Here is a 27,907-nt window from a genome sequence, read left to right on the forward strand (position 1 = left end):
GCAGTTGTTTTGAAAACAGCGGCCGACAGCAGCTGAGCACTGCGGTGTTTCTGGGCAGCGGTTATTATCCGAGCACCTCCGGACCTCTCTCCTCCTTCTCCTTTTCTTTCTTCTCCCCCGTGTTTGTGTCTTTTCGTGCACATCTCCCGGGACCTTCAACAGATATATAATCACTAAATGACAGCCTCTCTCACCCGCTGGGAGGACAGCTGGTGCGGCGATAACGTCGGGGGGGGGGTGATGCCCTTGACTTGGGGAGGAGGAGTTAGGAGGAGATGGGGGGGCTCCGTCATCTAATGCACCGAAAGAAGTGACATTGTGACTGTGCTCTTCATTGGCAGGGCTGTCAGGGATGCGGCGCATGCTCTGCAAGTTCATTTCATCCCTGCCAGCCGCCGAGCAGCAGCAGCAGCGTCCTGCTGAGAGAAGCCATCGAGTGGAAATGTTGTGCATCTGCAGGGAGCCCCGGCCCGGGAGCTCCGCCGGTCCAGCTGAGGAGGCCTGAGCGGCCTCCGCCTCCGGATTAGATGGTTGCAAGAAGGCAAATGTGCATGACAAGATAAACAAAAGCCGGAGGCTGCAGATAAGAGAAGCTGTGAGTCTACTGTCTCTTTGGTTGACATTGTTGCTTTTTTTTTTTTTGTGGGCCTCTTTGTGTGCCAGACTGTGTTTGTGGGAGTAGATGTTCCTATCAATAATACATGTAATGGGCAGCAGCCCCTGAACTGTCAATGTAGGCTCGGCTTATTCTTCTATCTCCTAAAGAAAGGTGGGTTTGACTGGAAATAATGGCCGACCACGAGGACGCAGAGCTGTCGGAGTCCCTTCAGAAGGAGGAAGGATTTTCCAGCGAGCAGGAGGAGCCGGGTACGGACTTTAAATCTAAAAGTTTGCCTATTTTGAATGAAGAGGGGCCTCAGGAGGAGACCTTGCTGGCCAGTTCTGTGCGGATGTCCATAACGGCAGAGGAGAGCGCAGAGTTCATCCAGCTCCCGACCAAGACCGAGTCCTTCCAGGCAGAGTCACCGACGAGGACGAACTACCTGCCCAAGCCGGGGAAGTCGGCGCTGAACAGGCCGAGCTCGTACATGGAGAACACGGAGATCCGTAGGAGTAAAAACATGGCGAGGAGGAAGCCCCCGGGGTTTTTCGCTTCCAGGCTAGCTCAGATTCGTCTGCCCAGCAGGAAGTACCTGAGCGTTTTCTTACAGGACTCTCGCTGCTTCCTGTTCTGCATGTGCTACCTGACGTTCATCCAGTCGCTCATGGTGTCGGGCTACCTCAGCAGCGTCATCACCACCATAGAGAAGAGGTACAGCCTGAGGAGCTCCGAGTCAGGCCTCCTCGTCAGCTGTTTCGACATAGGGAGCCTCCTAGTGGTCGTCTTCATCAGCTACTTCGGTGGGCGGGGCCAGAGGCCTCGCTGGCTGGCGGTGGGCGGCGTGTTCATCGCCGTGGGCGCCGCCCTCTTCTCCTTACCTCACTTCATCTCGCCGGCCTACCAGATCCAGGAGGTCAACTCGTCGTCCGGCAACGAGGGCCTGTGCATGAACAGCAACGCCAGCGGCAGGGACCGTGTTGACATCACTTCCTGTCCCAGAGACCAGGAAGGCAACGAGCACAACCTGTACGTGGCGCTGTTCGTCATCGCTCAGATCCTGGTGGGGATGGGATCCACGCCCATCTACACGCTGGGACCCACCTACCTGGACGACAACGTCAAGAAGGAGAACGCCTCGCTGTATCTAGGTAAGAGTCGCCGCCAACCGGCCAGCCGGTGTCACTGAGTCGTCAGAACCGCCCAGGTTGAATGTGACCCAATCGGTGACATCAGTTCTGCAGTGATTGGTTTGAATGATAAACAATTTCTGTTGTTGTATTCATGTTTGTTGACGTTCACACTGAGCACGATTCACACCTGAACATCTGTCTCTCCCCTCCACACTTCAGTAGAAATTATCGTTCCTCATGTTCAGAACGTCCAGAAGAACAAAATTAACTGTTTCTTCATGTAATCTCAAGAGAAGAAGAGCAGGATTCAGTCACAGTTAGCTAAACACATCAGGATTACTCAGTGCGGTGAACACAACACGTGGCTTAAGTTTTAAAGGAACAGTTCACCCAAAAATGTAAATTCAGTCGTTATCTCCTCCCTTCACAAGCTGATGGTTAGTCGGGTAAAGTCTCGTAGTCCACAAAACATTTCTGGAGCTTCACAGCGAAACAGCGTCGCAGCATTCTCCTAAAGTAGCTGGAGACTTGTTTTAAAATGTAAAATAGATAAATAAAATGTCTCCACACAGCTCGTCTGGTGTAATTCAAGTCTCTGGAAGCCCAGAGATCTCAAATTTAGACTTTATTTACACCCTCAATGTGCAGTCGAACTGGTGCGCTCACTTCAGTCGGGGTGCATGCTAACGCTCTTAGTTTAGCAAATAACGCCTTTACAAATGAATCAGAGACTACAATTTGGATTACAACAGAATGTTTCCTCCAGGTTACAAGTCAGATAAACGTCGGTAATTGTAATAATTTCACCTCCTCCTGATCAATCAGCAACCGAATAGACAATATAAAGGGTAAATGTGAAAGGGACATTGTTCCATATTTCAAGCGAAAACAACATATTTGATGATTAGCTTCCGTCAGACAACAGCTAACGTTAGCGTTCCTAGCTAATGTTACTGTTTGACAGTGTTACAAAATATGATTCATCACATTATCTTGTTATTGCAGCATTCGAGCTTCCCAGCCTGAGAGGAAAATGGCCGCCTTGTGAATACGGTCTATTGTTTGACCATCACATCTGGATGTGTAAAGCTTAACAGATCATTGGTTTAAAGCCGTAACTGTCATTTACATATTCAAAATCTTTTATTAAAAAAAAAAGAGGGTAACAGCTTGACTGTATCCTGGTGTCTTTTTGCAGGTTAGTGTTGGACATGTTCAGATACTGTTCAACAAAAATGAAGATTCACAGGTTAAAAAAAATACCACCCTTCACGGATCACCGATACTCGGATGCCAGTGAGTCTCTGGTAACGTTTGTGAATCTAGTCTGACTTCAGCTGCGTGTTGAGTTATTTAAGACCAAGGTTTGTGGTGGAGTATTCCTTTAAGAGTCGAGGTACACAGGATGTTTTAAAGGTAAATATCAAACTGTTAAATATTTAAATACCGCGGTAACATTAAGCAAATGAGAACATATTATGAACAACAAACGTCAAAAGAAATGAATTTAATAACAGAAATTTCACAATCAAAATTAAAAATACATCCTTTGAGTGTTCATGTGACTCACTCATGGCCAAAAGTATGCGGACACTGATATATTACCCCCATATGTGTTTGTTGAACGCGTCATTCTAACATCACGAGCGTTAATCTGCTGTTATAACAGCCTCCAGTCTTAGGGGGAAAGGATTTCCACCAGATGTTGAACTGCCTGCAGGGATTTGCTCCCGCTCAGTCACAAGAGCATTAGTGAAGTCCAGCGGCGATGCTCCGTGCAGCCCGGTCCAGTTCCTCCACACCAAACTGGGAAAACCGATTCTTTGTGGAGCTGCTGTGCACGCGGCTGGCTTTGCATTGTCGTATGAGCCGAACGCAAACTGTTACCTCAAAGTTTTAAAGCGCGCTATTGTTTAAAACATCATTGTGTGCAGGCCAAAGATACACTGGTCGGCCTCTGTCAGCAGAGTGGACAATGTATGACTGCACATACATTCACCATTCAGCAGCTGTGTGCATTTCAGCAGGTGGCGGTTTGAAGATGCCGCTGTAGCGAGCGTCCGACAGCACATTTGTCACATCGCCTAACATTTTAAAGGAAAAGTTCACCCAAAATGGAAAATTCAGTCATTATCTCCTCGCCCTCCTGCTGATGTGGCTAGTCGGGTGAAGTTGCAGCATTATACTTAACAACTGGAGCAGCTGGAGACTTGTTTTAAACCTACAAAAAAACACCTCCCCCCTCCTAAAAAAACCCCATAAACTGTCTCCATGCAGCTGGTCTGGCATAATCCACGTTTTCAGAAGCGCCGAGATCCCAAACTGATTTGAAAAGACGTAATTTCCCCTTTTTAAAGCTGAAATCTTTACTTTAGCTGCTAAGCTAAAAGTGTTAGCATGCAGCCCATCTGAAGTGGGTGCACGTTCTCCAAGCGTGTCAAGAGGGTAAAAAACATCTTTCTGAATCAATTTTTGAGATCTCTTGGCTTCTGGACACTTGGATTACACTGTACCAACGGTATGGAGCCATTTTATGTTTAATTTTTCTGTTGTTTTTCATGTTTTAAATCAAGTCTCCAGCTACTTCAGTTGTTTAGCAGAACGCTGCAACACTGTTCTGCTGTGAAGCTCCAGAAATGTTTTGTGGACTACGAAACTTCACCTGACTTTCAATCAGCATGGAGGTGAGTAGACTATGACTGTATTATCAATTTTGGATGAACGTGTCCTTTTAAGTTACTAAGTAGGTGTCTGTGCCGTGCTCAGAGGAACGTCAGCAGAGAGGCTGACATGCAGGGAGTTGAAAACCACACTACACGTCAGAAACTTGCTCCAGATAGTTCTGCAGCCAAACAAACCACGTGACCTTCGAACGGCTCCCTCTTCCTTTCCCTTTCACATGCTTCCCCACAAGTTCTCGCCCCAGTGGACTCAAACAAGGTAAAGCCTAATTAAACCAACAAATGAGAGCCGGGTTATGAAAGAGAGGAGGGGGGGGGGCGGAGGGAACGAGGGGAAGGTCTTATGTGCATTCCTGTCGTTGGGGAGAAAAAAAAGGAAAAGTCCCATAGTTGCTTGGTGCTGGTCCGAACGCTTTTCTTCTTTTTAAAACAAGAGAAGCGAGAAAGAGAGAGACTTTGATCAGTGGAGCTGCCGGTTGGTGGTACGATGTCACCTGCGAGGAGGCTGGAGAGTGAAATGTGATTGGACGCTCTCCAGGTTGTAGTATAAAACAAAAAAAGGGAGGGATGAATGGGAAAAGTTTAATAAATCTATCGCTTTTGGCTGCAGTTTAGTAAAATAAATGAGCCTATTGGTCCTAATTTCAATGTAAAAAAGAAAACAACAAATTCCCATATACTGTACACTGCATGGCCAAAAGTATGTGGACACCTAAACAAACCCCCACGATCTGGAAAGCATCCAAAATGATGACATTTAGAGCTGGGCATTGCCACTGGGCCGACAGAGATTTACTCACCAAATGAAAAAATCTAAGGCGTTAAGTTTGGATCGATATTAGGGTTTTAAGAAACGATATCGGATCATTCAATTGAATATTGTTTTTTCGGACGTTAATATTATTTTTTAAAGCCTAACCCCAGTCAGAGTCGTCCCGGTGACTTGCCAAAAGCTGTTGAATTTTTGATCATCAGTGGAGCCGGCAGTCGGTGGTACAGGGTTACCTGCAGGGCTCTGGAAAATATGGAGGACTGTCAAAAATGATTTCAGTAACTTTTTTAGTCGTTAGAAGTTTGGAAGAAGCTCAAACAGTCATGAGAAGATTTGGCAAAAATCTGGTTGTAGTTTTCGTCCTCATGACTGCATGTGCAACAGTTAAAGGAGCACTGATGATGATGATGATGATGATGATGGGCCATCAGTTTGAAAGTGGTGCATGTTTACCAGGCAGGACAGATCTAATGAAAAGCTTAAACTGAATTGCATCATGGGAAGTTTGAATGTATCTTATCAGAAAGAAACGATCCGGTGGTTGTAACTTTATCTACTCTACCAGCCACTTTGGCACGTAACCAAAAAGTGTCTGGCGAGACCCTCTTGACCAGTAAACTCTGGTATTCAGTTGCTTTTGTTGCTGCTGAATGAAGACGTTTGTTTCCCGGCATTAACAGTTTACGGTCAGAGCAGAGCAGAGCAGAGTGTCCCCGTCAGCAGGAGTAAATGCTGTTTGGCTGCAGAAACATGCTGCTGTGGTCGGTTGGTTTAATGGCAGCTGACAGCTTCTCCAGTCACTGGAATGAGGACAACGTCCACTTAAAACCATCACAGTCCAGAATCCTGACAAACATGAAGCAGCAAATAAGACTGGGCAGCAATCTATATTATATCATTACTGTAATATGAGACTATTTATGGTCATAGATTTTTGATGTTTTTATATCATGATTATGACACGTGTGTTGTCTTTTCCTGCTTTTAAAGGCTGCACTACAGTAAAATGATGCAATTTTCTGAACTCACCAGTGCTGCTTGTTCTAATTGTTGATTATTGATCAGAAATCTCATTGTGTTAATATCTATAATAGTCCTGCCAGTTTGACACTGGTAAGTTTTATGTAATAGGTCCAGGCCCCGACATTGGAGAGTGTCTGTGGCACTAGTTTTTGCAGTTTCGTGTCCCGCACCGTTAGCGCTCATCAGTCCTTGTCGGCGACTTTTCGGCCTATGGAGCATATTGGATCAGCTGCTGAGCCCGGCGGTGGGAGAAATCACTCTGATCGGCTGTTCAGCTCAGCAAATCAGTGCACGAGAAGAGAAGCGGAAAAAAGTCTTCTTCTTCTTCTTCTTCTTCTTCTTCTCCTCTTCGTGGACCTTTGGATCCAGAAAGAGTTTGTCAGTATTATTATTATCTTATTATTAATCATTTTCTTGCAAGAAAGACTGCATTTACTTTCTTTCTTCATCTTCTCTTCGTCTTCCTCTTCTTCTCTTTGACTAACCTGCTGCCGTGGAAGCATAAAATGCCACATGTTATAATTATGTGAAGCATTTGTTTGCAGATTTGACCTCCTCTGACTTTATTTCCTGAGTTTGGATCTACGGTGCGTCTGATATTGCCCATGAAGTGAGCACAAAGGGCTGACTGTACACAGATAGGCCTCTTATGCTACTTAGCCTACTTAGGATATTATGTTAGTGGCAGAACATGAGAACGCGCAGACAGATGATGTCTTGAGTAAATCTGCAGCTGTACTGTGGATTCAGCAGGAATGCCATTGAGATGGACCTCAGCTGTATGCATTCAGCCCACTGCCTTATCTCTGCAGAAACTCTTAAAACGCAGGTTGATCAAGCGCTTACAAAAGCAGAGGTGGAGGAATTTCCTGGCACCGGCCCGAGCTAAATGCAAACCTAAATCAATCTGCAGCGTTTGTCTGGTAATCCCTCGTCAGATCAGTGCTGTCCTCTGGTTTATCTCAGCTGCTAATGGAGATAAAAGGCCAACTGAGAAGGAGATTTAAACTTTCTAGTGAATCTAAAGTCAGATGGCAGTGCCCGCCGGGAGCGACACAATGCAGCATATTCTGTTCGGGTCCTGCCCCGCCCTCAAATATTAGGAACAAAGGACGTCACAGCGGGACAAAGATGGGGTTTATTCCTGCTTATCTGTTATTAAACAGGGAATCCAGCTGAAGACAAGACCATATTCACACAAGACATGAGCTTTGTAGCTACTTCTGTTTCTAATGCTGCTATAAGTGGTGGTGCAACTGGTCCAACACATGGCCAGAAGTATGCGGACAGATGACCATTCCACCCGTATGTGATAGTTGATAGTGTCGACAGCCTCCACTCGTCTGGTTTCAGTCCGGCTGCAGGGTTTTTGCTCCTGTTCAGCCAAAAGAGCATCTGTGAAGTCCAGTAGGGTTTCAGTTAACGTTATCGTTAACGAAGCATTTCCACCCCCTGATGGATTCGATCATTGAAATCAAACGAGGAATATTTTATAGTCCACCTTTCATTTGCCATCGCACGTGTCAATTCGTCTTTGTGTTTAATGGGCTGGACTACATGTTTTTTTCAGTCCTGAAACACACAATACTCAAGTTTAAGAAGGATAAAATGGACAAAACATGATCTTGACTGTCTGAATTTACTCAAAACTGCTGATACAACACAAATGAGAAAAGGTAAAGACAGCGAAGGTCCTGATTCTGGCCTAGTTTTTGGATTTACTCCACTGTTTTGTGCCAGTACGGGCGTAACACACTTTCTGTCTGCTCTAGAACAAACACTCTGGTCCATTTTGGCCCTGCTTAGCGTTAGCCTACATATGAGATCATGCCCAAAGGCGCAACAGACATCCATTAGAATAATTCAGCACAATATTGCTTTGTAACCCCAATAAGAGACGCTCTGTTTGGCTCCACACTGCTGCCACTTGAATTTTGAATGTGCCAGCTCAGAGACGCAATATGGTCCTCACTGAGTCCAACAGCGCCAGTTTGTGTTTGGCATGCTTTGTCACGCCACAGCGCTGCGTACGTGACCTCAGACTTGTGTTTTTCGTGAGTTTGTCCTCCTTGTTCTGTACAACAGAACTGGCAGAGCCGTCTCTATAGTGCTGTAAAGTAACAGTACTGAGGCTTGAATTGTTTGACGGATGTCAACAGGATTTAAGTTCAAAGTCGACTCAGACATGTAGACATTTCTCACTTACAGAAACATGGTTGTAAATTGTGTAAATGAGCTTTTCAGTCACTTTTGGTTGCGCCCATGCCAGACAGGAAATTGTGCAAGATGTTAATTAAAGAAGTTATAACGAAGTCATGTCTACGTTCTGATTTCCTCTTTTCTCAGAGGTCAGTGGTGTTTTTTTTTTTTAAAACTGTGGTCTCACTTTGGAGGTGTTCAAGTCCTGTTAGAAGTTTTGTCCGAGGAGCCTGATGATTATCGGACTACTTCACCCCTTCTTTAACCGCCCTGACGTCGTGTTCGTGGCAGCTGTTTAAGACTTATTTATCTAAGACGGTTGTGTTTTCACCCGTGCCTGTTTGTTTGCTTGTTGGTTTGTCGGCAGAATTACACAAAAACTACTCGACAGATTTCCACGAAACTTGGACGGAGGAATAGACCCCATTAACCTTTAGTGCTGATCCGTACAACAACCTGTGCAGCTTTATGTCTTCTGTCGCTTTATTTCACTTACATGATGTACGAATTCTCAATCCTGCCAACAAAAGCGCTGATTGCTTGGTTGTTTTTTTAACCGGGGAAACCGTGGTCAAAAACCACCAAACCAACAGTATTTGAAATGCTAAAAGAAATTAAGGTCATGATGGAAACTTTGAGTTCTGAAACCAGGTCATCATCAGAGTGATTAAACACAATGTCAAAAATAGGGTCTGCCTGGAAAAACAGTAAACCACTTTCTACTTAATTTCCGGTTGTGTTTTCGATGCTTTGTGTTTATATAATGTCAATAAAAAGTCACAATTTACTTTTGTTCGACAAACATTTTAAAACCTGAAGATATTCAGTGGAACAGTATTAAACTTAAATCATCAATTAACCGTCGTCAGTCAACCAGCTCATTGTCTGAGCATTCAAACCAGAGACTGTTAGTTGGATCTGTGTATTTAAAATATAATGAATTTAGTTTTTTCCCCAAGTAATACAACGACAACACCTTCATTAATGGAGGTTTAGATTTAAACATTTTTCTCTCCTGAAGAGCTTCAGATGTTCTTCAAAGCCTCGGGTCCTCACAACAGCCTCGAACATGTCCTGAGGTTCGGTCGTCATGTTTCCTAGTTTATCAGGAAAACTGTTTGTGTTCACGAATATCGATCGGGCCGCGGTCAGCGATGGGTTGAACGTGAGTCAAAGCGTCTTTACACCACTCAGTTCGATGCGGAGGGCTTTTATCTGCCGGTGTGAGTAGATGGAGTGAAATATGTCCCGTGGAGCTGAACGGTTAAAGCGAGGCACTCACAGGCAGTTAGTGGTTAAACGCCTGCCAGGGTCACTAATAGCGTAATGTATGCACTCACGCCAGCTACTTTGGATAGAAACCATTTACCGAATGGTGTTATTTCTGTCATCCATTTGCAGCAGGTCAGTGTTTATATTATATTAAAAAAGCAAGGTGTCGGGTCAGGTTTGGTTTCCTGTCGCTGGGCTGCAGAGGCAGGAAGAGATTGACACCAGAGGTTTTTTGTTATTAATTCCAGGCTGCTGATTCCTGCAGAGACGGACTGAACCACAAATCTCAGATTGTACCGTTCAGAAATCAGTTGGCGAGTTAGAAACAGACGCTGTGTTCTGTCTTTCTCTCAGTCGAATATATTGAAGGAAATAAGCCTCTTTGCTGACATTTTACTAGTTACTATGAATATTTGTCTTTATTTCAACCCTTCTGCAGCCGATCGTTACTGAAGTAAGGAAGCCTGCTCACAGATCCGATGTCGGGGCTGGCATCCCGTTGGGAAGTTGTAGCGAGACAGTGCTGTGTCAGCAGGTTGTCATGACAACGCTGTCGTCCCATAACATTTTCATTGTGTCTGCCCTCTTTCATCTCGCCACGGACCGGGCCGGGCCTGGCCTCAGCTGTGTCTGTCTGTCTGTCCGTCTGCCTCCGACGCGACGTCTCGTGGCTCCTCTCCCGGCGTTCAGCTCTGACAGAATGCAGCTGCAGTTTTGTTGCGTTTAAATCGATGTATGTCACAAATAAAAGCCATCCATCGACTGGAGAAAGATGGAAATGAAACCTCAAATAAAACCTGGCAACTCAAATCCTGCTTTATGTGTTTGGTTTAGGTTAAATGGATTGAAAGCTCACAAGCGTTTTGGTTGTTGATTGGGGTTCAGGTCTTCCTCTGGCTCTCAAAACCCTTTAAAAAACAGTAATTTCAAAATTACATTATACATTTATTGCAGCAGTGACTCTCACACAGATTTTCCTCTTATTTACAGCCGCTATCACTCTTTTTAACGGCTGTGTTTTGATGTGTGAGCCTCCGACCTGTATCCCCGGTCAGCTTCAGTCTGGTGTCCAGCTGTGTCGAGCCCGGTTGAACTGAGACCTCCACCCGTCATACAAGGTCGTGATCCAGGCCGACTGCTGTCAGCTAATAGCGCCACTTAGCTCCATGGCTAACTGAGCTAGTCATTAAAGCTAACAAAAGCTACAGCAACGAGTACATAGTGAGCAGCAGTTAGCAGTTATGCTGCCCCCTTTTTTTTTTTGGAGCTGCTTTTGAATTCTGGCCATTTCTTACACATTACACCTTGAAAGAAATACAAACAACACCAGACCTTTCTTCATTTAATCACTGTTGTAGAGCGGCAGATAACTACAGATGTGTCTTTTGTCAGTGAGGCAGAAACACCTGAGAGGCCTCTCTGTACTCTGTTAGCTCACCTTGACAGCACCAAGTGCCTGTGATCACTGCTGAGGGTATAATGAGCCATTAGAGTATTATTACAATACATTCAGCCGTTACCAACACACTATTATAATAGAAAGTTGCCTCTCAGTTGTGTGCACAGATAAGAAGAATAACATATAATAACTAATTAGCTACCTGCCGACTGCAAGAGCTGCTGTTGCAGGCAGTGAAACATGACTCACAGCACAGTCCAGAATGTGTTTTAAACCAGATCTGACCAGATCAGACTGCTCGGCTGAATCTACCTGTTGTGTAACAGGCAGCGTACTGTATTAAAAGGCACACAGTGTAACTTCAGCACACTGGATGACATTTTGCAGGGATCACTTTACATTTATGTCTTTTTGAATTTGCCACTGTCAGTTTGACACGATGTCAAGGATGTCAAACTTCATGTTTTCTTTCTTCAGGGTCTCACGAAGTGTCAGTACACAGGCTCCCCTCGAGAAATTGTTTGGCTGATTTATAGTTTGTTTGAAGGATGGATGACGATGGCGTTAATATGAAAAAGGCCACAGCCATGGTCGGAGGATTAGTTTTCCAGTTTGTCCGTCCCATTCTTGTGAAGGCGATATCTCAAGGACACCTTGAGGGAACGTCTTCAAATTTGGTACAAATGTTCACTTGGATTAAAAAATGAACTGATCAGAATTTGGTGGCCAAAGGTCAAAGGAAAAAAGTCTGGCGCCCCCGGTCTATACGATCTGAACACACGTCAGACTCTTTGGCTTTGGCCGATATTAGATGGTATCGAATATTGCGATATTTTTACAGTATCGATTAGGAACAGCTGTTATGTCATTTTCGGGCTTGATGCTACATGTCGTTGTTGCCATGAGCCAGTTGGCTCGGCCAGAGTCGCCGAGCAAATGAGCGACAATCATATCATCTATGGCGATATATGGGCGGGACAATATCGGTGTCACAGATCATTAGAGCTGCAGCAATTATTTAAATTTTCTGATCAATCTTTTGTAAAATGTTAAAAAAGTGTACATCCACTTCTCACTATCGGTGTCATAATGAATAAACTGAAGTTAATTCTACGGTCACAGTTACCGGCTTTGACGCAATAGAGCTGAGGACAGAGATGAATACTTTTCTTTCAGTTTTTTTTTTTTTTTGCCCCACATATTTTCCTTTCTGGATCAAATACTGTCCATGTAAGTTTCCAGGAAAAGAAGCCTCACGCTGGAGGATCGGACCGTGTCAGGCCTCAGGCTGTGGTGGATTTACTCGATAAAGACGTGGAGGAATCGGAGTCACGGCCTGCTTTCAGTAAACGGGTTAAAAATGCAGAACGGTGACAGACGGAAACGATGGGGCTGAAAATCAGTTTGCTTTGATACCAGAAGATTTCCCTCCATCAGCACAAACAACACTGCCTCAACATCAACATCTCTCCGTCTCTTCATCCTGTCCCATCTCCCTCTTTCCTTCTCGTTTTGTCCTCATCTTTCTTTTTCTTTGTACTTCCCTCACCCTCATTCTTTTGTTCTGTCTGTCCCTCTTTTAGTTTCCACACACCTGCTTCATGCACATTTTAATTGGTGTTGGACTTCAGACCTTCAGTCCACCAGAAATGCCAAAATATGAATAATCAAAGCAGCGGGGGGTAGCGACAGATACCTAAACACATACTTGCCAACCCTCCTGATTTTTTCTTTGGAGACTCCTGTTTTTTATCGCCCTCTCCCAGTTTCCTCCCAGGGTCACATTTCTCCTGCATTTCTTTTGATTATGACAATTTTTCGCACTTTTTCCTCTTTTATTTATCACAAAATGTCTGACTCTGTACAGCGTGTAGTCTGCTGTAAAGTTGCACAAGTTTTAAAGACAAGAGGGTGTGAAGTCTGCCATGTCGGTTTTTCTGTTAATCACGGGGGTCGCATCGCGTTAATTCCCATCGAGAGGCTGACAAACAGGGCGGTGGCGTGTACAGACTCTCTAAAGGGCAACAAATGAATGAATGAAAAGTGATAAATATTACTTTATGCCACAGATTCACACAAGTTTACTCTATGAAGCAAAGTGTTTGTGCTCCTCCTCCATCTCTCTGTCTTCCACCTTTTTGTTTTTTCTCACTTTCTCTCTCTGGCTCCTCACATGTCAGCGTTTCCCGGTCATCTGCACAGCAGCAGCCCGGTCGCCTTTTATCCCTCGGCTGATGGTCGGCATCACGTTGCGTAACACGGCCGTTCGCCAGCAAAGGGTTTTCCCTCCTCTCCTGCTAGATAAGGGATTATCCTCAATGCCGCCGGGTCCCCTTGGAAAGCCCAAGTCCTCAATCCCATTGCTTTATCATCCCGGGCTCTGGCTATCCCAGTCAGATGACGTAATAGTCGAGTGGAGAGATGTGATGGAGGCTCGAAAATATGCTTCTGTGAAGATCCTCTGCAGATGACTAACTGCAGCGCTCACACTGAGGCTGGCACTTCTTTTGGGTACAGGCCTCTGAAGAAGAAAATATCAGGCAGTTAAACATATTGATCAGACTATGAAATACAAACAAAATTATGGCTGAACAAATAATTTAATATTGAAAAAATCACATTATGGCCATGGCGTGTTATTTTTCTTTTTTAAACTTTGTTTATTCAGAGATGGTTCACTTACAGAAGGAACGCCCTGATCTGAAGCTGCCCAGTACAACCACAGTCGGATCTGTTGGCCACTGAGCAGCTCCACTGGAGCGGTTGGGGTTAAGTGCCTTGCTCAAAGGCACTTCAGTGGTGGTAATGAGCGAGGGAGAAGCGGTGCCTTTCACTATTCCCACCCAGATTTCCCCGGACCGGACCGGCAGATCCTGCTGGTCCGGGGATTTGAATTTATATTGCAAATGTATATTGCTCAGCCCTCGACAATATCTAATATCTAATAACTCGTATATGACATTATTTTTGGTAATTAGTTCTGACTTTATTGGATAATTGACAATTTAGATAACATTTGCCAGGTAAAACTTCCTTAATGTGGCAAGGACTCTCTGTTTTATTTCAGTTTGAATTTAATATCTTCACAACAAATGCAGTCTGAAGATATGATCTTTGGAAATGTGATGGGAATTTTTTTTAGATCTATTTTTAGATCAATAGATAGTGAAAAAAGTCAGTGCAGCTTTGTGTTATCACATGATAATATATTTAAAGCTGCGACGATGAGTTAATCGATTCGTCAGTTAGTCAACTCTTCACCGACTATTTTGTCATTTGTCAACATATCAAATATTTGCTGCTCCAGCCGACTAAATATGAAGATTTGCTGCTTTAATTTCTCGTTTATGACAGTAAATGACGAGTCTTTAGGTTTTTGGACTGCTGGTTTAACAAAAGAAGCAGCCCTGATAACTGTTGATGCATCACTAGCAACCTGTCACTTTATTTTGAAAAGCGCAACATTGGCGGATAAAAACTCGTACAGGAGACGTCTCTGAAACGACTACTGACATGAACCCAGAGCTCCCAGTGAGTTTCCCAGGACATTTAGATAACCTTCAGTCTGGACCAGTGCCTGAACCCAGCTTTGAGTTTTTATGTCACGCCACCAAATTTTTGTGTTCGCTTTCAACTTCAGCCAAATACTTTAAGATGTTAATTCCCCCTAATTGGAGAAATCTTATTCTCAGCCTCGAGCAGGCCCCTTATTACTCGATCATATGATCTGCACACATGACCCACACACATGGCCTTTTGTACCCCGCTGTTAATGCTGGATTAGTTTCATTTAAAGCCTTACATAACGGGTTAAAGTTAGGCAGGTTGGATCATTGAATAACTTTGACACAAAAAGTTTAGATACAGTAGAGCTTCTCTCTCTTTAAATCATCTGAAATCATAAGAAGGATACAGTCCAGGAAGTGATCAGGATGAGACGTCTAGAAGAAACAGTTTTGCTCAATATGTCATGTCATTTCAAATTATACCCACCAGTTAGTCACTCTGTCTCCTGACATCATGTGTGTTCCCCTCACAACTTTTTCTGTCTGCAGGAAAAAGACAGGAATATACAGAATGAGGGAAGTTCAGAGTAAAAAGTAAAAAAAAACAAAAAACTATTTTAGCTCTGGAAGTGGATCGAGCAGCCAATCCTGCAGGTTACTGTCAGTTATGTTGAGTCCATCCTGAGCGAACAGGTGATGGTTAAACAGAGAATGTGTCTTTTTTTCAACACACTACGAATTATTAGCGTCAGACTGATGTCAGAATCAGCTTCTTTCTCATGTTTGCGGTGGCGTTTCGATCCATCTGTAAAGAAATACATTTCCTCGCATTCAACACTCGGGGTGTACGTCTGTAATAAGGGGCACAAAACAAAAACTCGAGGCATTAGGGCCAAGAAATTGCTGCTTCTAGCTTTAGTGTTTGAACATTATTCTTACCTCTTGTGTCCACTTCTCTCCTCAGCCATCATGTATGTAATGGGAGCACTGGGTCCAGCTGCTGGTTACCTGCTGGGAGGAGTCCTCATCGGGTTTTACGTGGACCCCAAGACCGTAGTGAACATCGATCAGAGTGACCCTCGCTTCATCGGCAACTGGTGAGAACAATCTGTCTGCTTTAGGCTTTACATTAGTTTTTATCTCTCTTAAAAATAGGCCTTTAAAAATGATGTGTGTGTCGATACTGCAGAAACGAGTATATAAACTGTTTTGTGACAACACTTCTCTATAAGGGCAGGAAACATTTTGTTCCCGCTCAGTTCGGTGCAGAAAGTGTGATTCAGAAGCTGTTTTCACAGCAGAAAAGTGAATCTCTCGAGCACATTTGAAATCAAACTGTGGGCAGGAAGAAACCTCACTTTTTTTATTAGATGCATGTTTTTTGCTCTTTCGGTAAAGTTTTTGTACATCCATCTGTAAATCTGTTGGCGTGTATGAGATGCGGTTAGTCATCTATTTACAGCTCGGAGTGATATCATCCTCTAACTGTTAGCATAACCAGTGACTCACTCGCGCACAGCCACGGGCTTCCTACATGAATTATAGGTGATGATTGCAGGAAGAGGCTGGATGAGGATACCAGTGAATTTGCACAAGCCTGACTCAGGTTTATTTATTTATATTTATGCACAATAATGAGGCACGGAGACGAAATGATTCCAGACTCCAAGTCACCTCCAGACGGCACTTTGTTTTTCTTGTATTTTCTTGTATTTCAATCCTCCAGGTGGAGCGGGTTCCTGCTGTGTGCCGTGGCCATGCTGCTGGTCATCTTCCCCATGTTCACCTTCCCCAAGAAGCTGCCGCCCCGACACAAGAAGAAGAAGAGGAGGAAAAAGGTGAGCATGGACGACTTGTCCAGCGACGACGACGTCCTCAAGGAGAAGAGCAACAACAAGAGCCAGACGGTCACCTCGTCCATGGGCTTCGGAAAGGACATTAAAGGTACCAGAAAAACGGTCAGCGAGGGTGATGATGTCAGAGATGATGACAGAATCTAAAATTTAGAGCTCCACTATTCCAATATTGATTCAATTAGGGATATTTCAGTTACAAAACCAATTTCATTTGGATGTGAAAGAGATTCAGAGAGAACTGAAGCTTTAACTTGTACCAATGGATGAATGAAGGAGACATTGTTTGATGATTTCAGCATCTAATTAGCCTCTGAACTTTTGCATTATAAATACAGTTTTCCCCCAGTGTCTCCATTGGTACATTTGTTTACTGCGATGTGTAAAATCCACAACATAATGAGACCTTTATTCTCAGGAGAGAGAGAAGTGTCAGGAACAGATAACAAAAAATACAACTTTTCTCTCTGTCCGTCTGTCTTCTTCTTCTCAGACCTGCCCAAAGCAGCGGTGAGGATCCTCAGCAACGTGACCTTCTTGTTCGTCAGTTTGTCCTACACGGCAGAAAGCGCCATAGTCACCGCTTTCATCACCTTCATCCCCAAGTTCATTGAGTCTCAGTTTGGTATCCCGGCATCCAGCGCCAGCATCTACACCGGTAAGCCCTCGAGTTACCTCATCGTCCAGCCCAGTTTCTGATCTCTGATGTCTGTTTCCTTCACTTACTGACCTCAAAAACATGATCTATCTCTCATTAAAGCCTCAAATTTGAGCATCTTAAAGACATAATGTCGTCTTCCTTCTTCTCTGAACACTGCTTTAATACCTCTGCTAGCAGCTCCGACAGGATGCAGACAGACCAGAATATTCATACAACACGCAGGACTTTAATTTCTGCCGGTTCAGCGCCGCTCTGCTGGTTTTATCTTCAGGAGAGGCTGTCGGCCCAGAGCATCAAGCCAGCACACATTAATAATAAAGAAACTGCTGGTCTTCAAATGAAGGGGGCACCTGGGACACAGAACCAGAGCACTGAGTGCATTACACACATACACACACACACACACACACATTTAGAAACACACACACCCTGATACATGCTTAAACAGGCATTTAAGCTAATACCGCTCGCACACAACATGCTAATGTACATTCATGCATTGGTGGCAAAGGCGCCACCTGCTCATCAGGAGCGGGAACCGGTTGATACTCACTCACACACAATGTAAGAGCAATTTGGGTTTCAGTATCTCTTCAGTTTTGCAAAGTGGACTCAGAAGCTATTCGACTACGGCTGCAAGGTAACTCGTTTCAGCGTCGACGTCTCAGTGTTGTGCAGCCTGTTATCTGTTTATCTGGTGAGCGGTTCTGATGGAGTCCACTGGAGTATTAAGCAGCTGACGTGTCCTGGACTAGCCGTCATACCGAGGATAGACCGCTTGGCCTCCGATTACAACACCGTCTGGCGCCGCACATGATTTTATCAACAGAGCTGACTATGATGTGGATATCCCGGTAGACCTCCATTAATAAAGAGGTGTCTGTAACAACGGCTCAAACTGCAGACGAAGACGATTATTAATCTTTACATCATGCGTTTTTCCGTCAACATCATAACACCTGGTGTGAAATCTGTGGGAAGAGCTGGCTGTTTTTCAGGGACGAGACACCAGAGGAGCCTCACAGAGCCTCCAGACTCAGGCTTTAAGTCTTATTAAAGAAAAGGTCACTTCTTTGTGGACGCAGAGAGGTTAAATGACGAACCGTAGAGGAGTATGGCATCGCGTCAAAGAAGTCCTGTGTCTTTCAGGAGTGGATCTTTAAAGATAGAGAGGCACTCAGAGGCGTCTCACTGCTGTGGCTGATAACGAGAAGCTGAGAGGATTGAAGGCCTTTTGGACTGATGAGGACTGTTCTGGTTTTCTGTAGCGGCTGATAGCAGAAGTATTTCCACATGGAGAGGTTTATGTGGCACCTTTGCTTCTGTCTATAGGTTTGATTGACGCGTTTGCAGATAGTCAGAATCTTTATTATTTCACTATCATGACGCACGATTATCTAGTTTCAACTGACCAAACTACGAAAGAGTGACGTAGCTTCCTTTTAAAGAAATCGATGCCTTCTCTAACAACATGTCATCCAGGTCATAGGATGTCCCATCTCATATAGTTATTATTTGCTTAATGCAGTTTAATCACAAAATAAGACTCTCACCTTTTGGAGAAATAAAAACGTTTGCTGGCGTTAAAGTGCAGCTCATTGTTAGTCACACTTTCAGGTAGCGTGAGTCATCTGAACTTTCCACACAGAAGGATCAGTTATTGAAGGTTCGAGTGTTTAAACACTGAACAAACAAACGTTACCTACAAAAATCAACGTTTCTCTTGTTTTGGAAAGCTTTGAGTCATAGTCTGAAGTCTGAATGGTGCGATTTTAGTCCAAAGAAATTCCATCTTGGAAGAGTTGCATAACTGTCTCAGCTGTAGGTGGAGTGGGCTGTGAAGCCTGTGATTATAACTGCCACTCTTATATATTTTCACATTATGCCAACGTCTAGTGGCTGAATCAAAATATTTCTTGGGAACCTGCTCAAGGACGTGTGAAGGTCACAGGACCACAGTTCGGCATCCACAGCCGTTAAGACTGTGAGGAGTTTCTGGTTTCTTCCCCCTCTATGACAGTAAACTTGAATATCTTTCGGTTGTGGACAAAACAAGATGTTTGAGGACGTCAGCTTGGCCTTTAGGAATCACTGATTGACGTCTTTCACCGTTTATCCGACATTTTATGAACCAAACAACTAATCAAAGGTTGCTCAAGTAAAAGTAATAGAGTACAGGCTCTGAAATGTACTCAGAGTATCACAGTAAAAAGTCTCCCTCTGAAGGACATTTGTGGTCAAAGCTAACTGAAGCTCACGTCATATTAATATAATTCAAAGACTATTAAAGTTAAAGGTAGAGTTAGTAGGATTTGTCCCAGCTGTTCCTGAACGCACCACAAAGATAGTTGATAGTTGAGTCTCATTCCCAGGACGTCAAACAGCCACATGTTGGGTTGGTAAAGCGTCCCGAGCAGCAACAAAGAGAGAAAATAAGAAAATCTCTGCAGATACGAGACACTAACACGCCTTTTCTCCCCATTCCAGCCTCCCTCTCTGTCTGTTTACGTCTTCTTATGTCTTTGTTTCGTCTCGCTGCGTCTGCCGTGCGTGATGTGCTCTGATAGGCTGAAATCAGTTTTGTGATGTTGGGAAGGCGGCGTGCGATGACGCCAAATAAAAAATAAGCTGAAAAGCTTGTGTGTTATGATAGAAACTATAAGCTCTGACTGTGCTCGCTCCGTACACATGATTACATCAGAGAGCTACTGCAGATGACAGCAGAGGAGCGAGGGAGGAAACAGAGGAGTGTCTGCTCTCATTAGCTGTAGCTCGGTCCTGGATCCCTGAACCATCAGATATTAGCCTGCTAGATATCCGGCAGACGTCGGTGACGCATCAGCGAGCTCCTGGATCGCATACGTCATCGCACACGGGAGTGAACGCTGATCTGCCTCTGATCTGGGGCTTTTTGTCTGCGACCTCCAAAAAATGTTGGCGAGTGGAAGCTCAGGAGTAAAATCCTGTAGTGTGAACTGAGAGAAATCTCAAGCAGGAGCTCATCAGTTTTGAACCTTTGTTTACAGAAAATAACATCCTTTCAAGAGTTACAAATGTCTGAAACCAAACGACAGATGTTTTCAAAACTGCACTACACTGCACCAATTCACCACTTTTGTGTACATTTAAACATTTATCTTCAAAAGTACGCAGTGAATCCAATATCAAGCATTTTAAAAACGTCATGGACCAGAATTAGCTCTCGCTCTGTTCTCCTGGAGTGATAATAGGCATAAACACAGGACGTAAAAGCTGCACAGGAGAGGACAAACATTATCTAACACCTACTGAGAAGACACTAACTCTGCCTGGGTTAGAGGCTCCGCTCCCTTCGGGGCCACCCACACTAAAAATATGTGCTGTCATGGTAATGCAAGGCTGCTGGAGGAGGCTGTTGTTGGGATCGCTGCATTTTCTTTAGGATTTGTCTCGTCTTTGAAGAGATAGTGAAGACTGCAGAGACAACAGTTTTACAGTTTTACGGTCTCAACCTACTCCAGAGAAACATGTCAGGCTCTTTAGCTGCAGGATGAACAAACTGATTTTATGATTCAGTGTTAAAGGAGTAGTTCACCCAAAGATGATTATTCAGTGTTGATCTATTAGCTTTGCAGGAGAAAAGGGTCACAGCATTCTCCTAAACAACTTTAGTAGCTAGGGACTTGTTTTAAAATGTAACTTTCACTGTCGCTGCTTAGCTAAAAGCGTTAGCGTGCGACCCGTGTGGAGTGGGTGCACGAGCTCGAAACCCTTGCTGAGGGTGTAAATAGCGTTGTTTCAAATCAGTTTGTGATCTCGTGGCTTCCAGACGAGCTGCGTGGAGCCATTTTATGTTTTTCTTGTTGTTGTTTTCTTTCCGTTTTAAAACAAGTCTCCAGCTACTTCAGTTGTTCAGGAGAAAGCTGCAGCGCTGTTTTGCTTTGAAGCTCCAGAAATGTTTCGTGGACTATGAAACTTTCCTTTGACGTGAGGGTTGGGTAGATAAAAACTGAATTCTCATTTTTAGGAGAATTGTTCCTTTAAGATTAGCTCGCTAGACTCTCTGTAAGATGCTTTGAATGAAAACAGTGTGTGAGCTCTCTGACTTTCTGATATGTGTCTTTCTCTTCACCCCCCTCAGGTGTGATCATCGTGCCCAGCGCCGGCGTGGGCATCGTCCTGGGCGGCTACATCATCAAGAAGCTGAAGCTGGGAGCTCGAGAGTCGGCCAAGCTGGCGATGATCTGCAGCGGCGTCTCCCTGCTCTGCTTCTCCACGCTGTTCATCGTGGGCTGCGAGAGCATCAACCTGGGAGGAATCAACATCCCCTACACCACCGGGTAAGGAGGGAGAGATCTGGGAAGTGGTGGGTTGTTGTCATGCAACGCTGCTGACGATGACGAACTGCGTCACCGCAGCGTTCGAGGCTGATGTGAATCTGAATTGAACACTGTGTGGAGTGGTTTCCACAGTGATGGAGGGAGACAGTTAAAGGAGGGAAGGAAGGTAAAGAGATGAAGACAGAGAGCAGTAAAGATAAACAGACTGCGAAGGAAGAGATAAAGAAAACACCCACAGAGAAAAACACTGAGGCTGAAAGAGAGAGAGAGGCCAGGTGGAGAAAGACGCCACCGTAACGTCATCTCAACACATAAATAGTCCGTTTCTCTTCCTCCTGTGTTGTCCGTCTCTGTCCAAGCTGTTAATGTTGATCCAGTTAAACACTCCTTTGTCGTTACCTGATGGATGTTCTCTCGTAAACCGCAAAACAAAAGCGACATCTGCCTGAACAGGGCTGCGTTTTCTGGGTTCTGATATTGAATATGGGTGTCACGATTTCGTATCCAAGTCAAAAAACTGACGGAAATGAGCTTTCAGTTATCGAAATCAAAAGAGAGAGAGGCGACTCTCTTCAGAAGACATCACAGCTAGCTTAGCGTTAGCCTGCAGCTGCACTTCGAGACACTTGTCCTGGGAGGATGAAGACGATCAGCTGACTGGTGCCTGAGGAAACAGCTGTTGGGTTTATTTTCTTCATCAGAGATCCTTTATGGATTTGTTTGGGGAGAGTGTTCACTCTGGACAGATTTGAGACACTGAACTCGTTGTTTTTTACATCCTCGTCAACTCAGTTTCTGGGTTCTGATATGTAATCATGATGTGAGAACTAGTGAATCATTCACTTATCACTTAAAAATCAACAAATAAAGTTGCTTTATTTCAGCAAAAGGTTCAGATGATAGAAATACACTACCTGGATATCCAATAAGCTGGTTAAAACTAGAACTGAGGGAAGTTCAGCGGTTATAAATAGTAGTTAACTGAATATTTTTTTGGGTTTTGCTCGAACAAAACAAGCATTTTGAAGACGTCACCTTCGACTGTGAGGATTTTCTTTATGACAAATCAATTAATCAAGAGAATAAGCACCAGATTAATCATTAAGATGTGTCGCTGGTTAAATATGAATTTGTCCGAAATCCCTGAACTACACAGAGAAGTTGGAAATCATTGAGAGGAAGGAAAAAAAAAAACAGTCCTCATCCTTTAACATTAAATAATCTGGATATTTTACTTCAATAATATTTTAAAGACCTTTGATGTTTTCCACCAGTCACACAGTTCTTAAATTACCATTTAAACAAGGCAGATAAATAATAAACTATGAGCTCAAACATGATCACGTCTGCTGATTCTAGTTCATCTCTGACACCAGACAGGTGTCGTCATGGCTAATATCAGATTTTCACAAATGAATCCCATCTGTGATTTTTTTAATCTTTTCGACGGTTTGTTTATTTTTGGCACATATTTATTATGTCTGTCTTAAACTCCTCCGCTGGGGTCTCTCCTCTCAGGAGGTCTCGTGGTAATTCCAGGAGTAAACAGAGTCTCTGGACGCTTTCACTCATATCAGAAACAGCCGTTTGCCGACTGCAGTTTGGCCTTTGTCGTATTAAATCATTTCCCGGTGTGACGGAGTCAGTGGTAGTTTTTATCGCCCCATCTGTGGTCGATGTCGGGGAGGAAGCGAGTGTTCGGATCAGGATAACAGATAGCGAGCCAGTAAATGGAGGCGTTTTCTTTTGGACGGAGTGTCCCTGTGAGCGATTACATGGCAACGATGGAAAACGTCCAAGGACAGCTTGGAAGAGAGGATCTTTGGCTGACCGCCCTCTTTTTTTCCTCTCTTGTGTTTCTTCCTCTGGTTGTTTTTATTTCCCTCCGTCCGTCTGTCAGTCCGTCCTTTCTGCCCTCCTCTCTTCATTTGTCGTTCTGTTTTCTTTAATGCTCTTTATGTTATCGTTTTTAACTCTGTTCTTCTTTTCCTGTCGATTTTATCTTTGTCTCATTACCTTTGTTCTTTTATCTCCTCTCTCGTCTATCGATCGTCTCTCTCTCTCTTTCTTCTCCATCATCTTCTCTGTTTTCCTTCCTTTCTTTTTACCCTCTAATCTCTCATCCTTGTAGCTCACTTCCTCTTTGCTTTTGACATCTGTCTCTCCTCATCATCGTCCCTTTTCTTTCTGTCTTCATCCATCACTTTACTTTCTTATTCCAGCCCTTCTTTATTCTGCCTTATCCCTTTTTATTATCCATCTTTCATTTTCCCTCCCTCCTTCCTTATTTCTTGCCAGGTTTTGGCTTCTTTTGCAGTAACAAATAAGCACTTTTGCTTAATCAATATGAGACATTTTGTTTGCTATCCAGCTCATTAATATTGAGCCATGCTCTGCTGGTTGCCTGGTCAGTGCATTTACAGTAATCTAAACAACAACTGATTGCCATAAAGACTTCATCATCAAGCGCTAACAACACGTCAAAATGTCCACTTTCTCCGGGGCTCAGGAGAGATTGAGTAACATCGATTGTGCAGAAAATAACTCCAGCTAACTCTCAACAAAGAAATAAGGCGTAGACATAAAATGAGTCATAAAATGCAAATGTTAAGAGCTGCTTTGAATTTTATCTTCCAGACCGACGCTCACCATGACCCAGAGGAACCTGACCGGAGGTTGTAACGTGAACTGTGGCTGTAAAATCCACGAGTACGCTCCGGTCTGCGGCTCAGATGGCATCACGTACTTTAACCCCTGCCTGGCCGGCTGCAGCAGCGTGGCCAACGACAGCACCGGGGTAAGAGACGCTGGACGAGCTGGACGAGAAAATACAGTTTTACATTCAAGATTTCAGACACATACCTTAAGATCCTGTAAGATTGTAAATGTAGGGAAGACGATTCTGGAGAAAGAGAACGGTGATTGTTGAGTCTCTTTCCCAGGACGTCAAATACCAACACTTTGGATCAATATTGAGCCCGAAATTCTGACCCAAAATGTTGTTATTTGACGACCTGGGAAAGAGACTCATCTCTCTCCAGAATCACCTTCGCTTCCTGTAATAAAGTTTGTGATTGCGGCTGCTGCTTTTTAAACACATTTAGAAAAACTCAGATTTCAAGTCCTGAAGAGTTTAACGAAGTTGTTGATTTAAAGTGTTAAAATTTAAAGTGCAGCCTGTGAGAGAGTCTTCTTGATGATGATTTTGAAGTCAAGATGCCTAAAACTCTTCATTTATCGCCGACTTCCCTCCAGATTCGAAACTACTCCGACTGCGCCTGCGTCCAGAGCCGGCAGGTCATCACGCCGTCGTCCAGCGGTCAGGGCAGCAACCAGCTTCAGCTCGTCATCGTCAAGACCTACCTGAACGAGAACGGTTACGCCGTGTCAGGAAAGTGCGACCGCACCTGCAGCACGCTCATCCCCTTCCTCATCTTCCTCTTCATCGTCACGCTCATCACTGCCTGCGCCCAGCCCTCCGCCATCATCGTCACCCTCAGGTAGGGATATACATAATATAACTGGTGTGGTTAGTGTGACATTACGAGCCGATACGGACACAGTCGACTAAGAAACATAATCGTTAAACAATCCAGGAAATGATTGTGATTTCTTTTTCCAGCAGGATGTCCGTAAAAAAATCTTTAATCTTCCAAACAGGCCTTAAAAGTTTTAAAGCTTTAAAACAACATCAAAATCTGTCTTTCTTCTTGTATTTTCAAATAAAATTGGTCTTTAGCAGCAAAATGAAACATTTTATAACTTCAGTGACTCGTCAGCCCAATTATTTCTTATTCATCGACCCCTTTACATTTTACTGCTTCACTTTTTGGGACATTTTAATAAGCAGATTTTATTTTTACTGATCTGTTGAACTTCCAACATGATTTGTTTCAAAAATCTGTCAAAGTCGGTCTCGTGTGTTTTTATTCGGTGGAGAATTTGTCTTTAATTACCGCATCTTTAAAACTATTCTCTGAACTCGGAGTCGCCAACGTCAGAAAATCCCACACGTACAGGAATAATAGACTTCAGGCTCTGTTACCTGCAGGCTGGTGGTCACGTTTGAACCTTTATCACCACCGTTTCTGCGGCACTTCACCCATTATTGATGGAATGGATAACCTTCGTGGCCGTTCAAGTATAGATTTCAGAGTTTACGAGGTGCCCCTGAATGCACCATGTGCTTATAAATGACAATGGCAAATGATAACAGAAAACCAGCCATGATGAAGGTGAACAGGTGAATGAAGCTGCTGGACTGATCTTATACATGATTATCACTTGATTTTAGAGTTGAAGGCAGTTTGATATGAAGATTCAGATGCTAACGGAAAGCTACAAGTCGGAGTTTCTGCTGTAAAAACATGCAGTTTCTAAGGTGGTTTTGAATAAGTGTTACACTTTGAATGCTGACAAACACTGAATTGTTTTATGTGTAAATCCCTTTTACCTGGTGTGTTGCAGGTCTGTAGCGGAGCAGGAGCGGCCGTTCGCTCTGGGAATGCAGTTTGTTCTCCTCAGGACTCTCGGTGAGTAAAAAAACGTCCTTTTAATTTATATTTTTATGTTCACAGAAGATTGAATTCATTAATATTATTGCGTTTGTCAAGTCCAAATGAAATCAGGGTTATCTGAGGAGACCCGAGCAGCCGAGCGCAGGATGAGAGCGTCAGCTAAATGCATCGATTGTAAACACGCTGCACACTCAGTAACTGCTGAGCTACGAGCTGACGTAGCGTTAGGAAGGAAGATGTTGTTTGTTTAATGCCTCGACGTCTCTGTTCTCCGGAGGAAGGAGGAAGGAGGAAGGAGCTCAATTAGATTTGATTCTCTGGACGTTCAGAAAGCTCCTGTCGGTGTGAATCAGTCAGGAAACAGTTTGAAGGATGTGAGCGTTAACCAAGCAGGTGCTTTGCATTATGGGAAGTGTAGGAGCCAATGATTTTCTCATCATCTGCTGTAATTTTGACTGTTTTTATTTCATGTTTCTCAATAACTTTATTAACGTGTGAAGCTCAACAAGAGGAGTTAAATTCACAGGATTGAGATTTATGTTTTTCTTAGTTTTGTCAAATTCTCACGAGTTTCCTCTTTTCTCTCTGTCCATGTTGTCTTTTTCCTCTCATCTCTCCCTTTTTTACTTTATCTTCTCTGGTTTCTTTGCCCTCCTGTTTCTGTCTACTTTTCTTCTTCTCTCCTGTGTTTTTCTCTTCTGCACTCAGCCTACATCCCGACACCCATTTACTTCGGCGCCGTCATCGACACCACCTGCATGTTGTGGCAGCAGGACTGCGGCGTCCACGGCTCCTGCTGGGAGTACGACGTCACCTCCCTGCGCTTCGTCTACTTCGGCCTCGCCGCCAGCCTCAAGTTCTTCGGCTTCCTCTTCATCTTCCTCACCTGGTACTCCATCAAGTACAAGGAGGAGCGGGTGGAGCGCTGGCTCAAGCGCCACCTGTCGCCCGTCGACACCGTGGGCAGCCTCGTCTGCCACCCCGGCGGCCACAAAGGCCACGCCCGCACCCGCTCCTGCCCCGTCAACATCCCCCGAACCGACCCCAACACTCTGCCCGCTAACGCTCCGCCGCGCGCTGGTGCCCTCAACCGTGGAGTCAGCACCCAGAGTTGCCCCGGCAATGAGCTTAAAGCAAATACTCCTCCCCCTCCCGCCACGCCGTCGCCTGCAGCGACGCCTGCTCCCACACCGGCCCGTTCACTGGAACACGTTTCAGTCCGAGTCTGAGCTTCAGAAAGGGAGGGGGGGGGTAGGCGATGAGGCAGGTCTCACCCACTGACGTTTCTTTTATTCTGAAATCCAGTCCGCTGGATTTTAGCTGCTGTTAAAGGCACCAGTCATCACGCGGAGGTCCTGCTCTCATCCTCATAACTCTTGTTGGCGGCTAAAACACATGAAGTGGCTTTTTAAGTTTGGGTCAAAAAAAAAAACACCAGCTGGGTGTCCCGAGTCACTCAGAACCTCCAGGTCTGTCCGACCGGACTTGACTTGGACTCGTTTGTGGACCAACCAGCCTGGAGACAAAAAAAATCTGCGTGGTTGGTGAAAACGCTGAAAGCCGCCGGGTGTTTTCTTTGTGATCCAGCAGCCAGACAAAGGCTCGGCGTGGACGGAGGAGAGTTCATCGCTCATAAACCCCACCTGCCCCCCCACCTCACCTCGGCAATATGTGCCTTCTGTCACCACGGTCCTCACATGTACAGCAAACACACGGACACACAGACACACTGGACGTCCCTCAGACAGACTGTGGTCACCCTGTAGGAAGAAGAGTCACCTGACCAGATACCTCAGCTCCCCCTCCACCTCACATCTGTGTGCTTCTTCTTCTTCATTTGTGTTTTTTTTTTTTTATTTCTTCACCATCACTTGAACGATGTTTTTGTTTGTTTTTTCCGGACACTGCATATCAGCGCTCACACGGAAAACGTAAAAAAAAAAAGAAAAAAAAAAAAAAACCCTATGGAAATGT

At 44.4% G+C, this 27,907-nt stretch overlaps 1 protein-coding gene across 1 annotated transcript; it reads left to right on the forward strand.

The window, feature by feature from the left end:
* LOC141017320 (solute carrier organic anion transporter family member 5A1-like) lies at positions 1 to 27,865 on the forward strand. Its single transcript, XM_073491988.1, has 9 exons — positions 1 to 1,749; positions 15,548 to 15,680; positions 16,310 to 16,527; positions 16,930 to 17,094; positions 21,218 to 21,416; positions 24,054 to 24,213; positions 24,672 to 24,916; positions 25,884 to 25,948; positions 26,642 to 27,865. Exons 1-9 carry the CDS (start codon positions 789 to 791, stop codon positions 27,160 to 27,162), a joined length of 2,667 nt encoding a protein of 888 aa, XP_073348089.1. The 5' UTR covers positions 1 to 788; the 3' UTR covers positions 27,163 to 27,865.
* Positions 27,866 to 27,907: the final 42 nt, after the last annotated feature.

This window comes from Pagrus major, chromosome 21 (assembly GCF_040436345.1).
Source record: "Pagrus major chromosome 21, Pma_NU_1.0".
Lineage (NCBI taxonomy): Eukaryota > Metazoa > Chordata > Actinopteri > Spariformes > Sparidae > Pagrus > Pagrus major.

Bases quoted from the DNA above. Each gene is read 5' to 3' on its own strand.
- LOC141017320 (XM_073491988.1), top strand. From the start codon at position 789: ATGGCCGACCACGAGGACGCAGAGCTGTCGGAGTCCCTTCAGAAGGAG. The intron at 15,681-16,309 runs GTGAGAACAATC...TCAATCCTCCAG, and splicing joins CCTCGCTTCATCGGCAACTG to GTGGAGCGGGTTCCTGCTGT. The intron at 16,528-16,929 runs GTACCAGAAAAA...TCTTCTTCTCAG, and splicing joins CTTCGGAAAGGACATTAAAG to ACCTGCCCAAAGCAGCGGTG.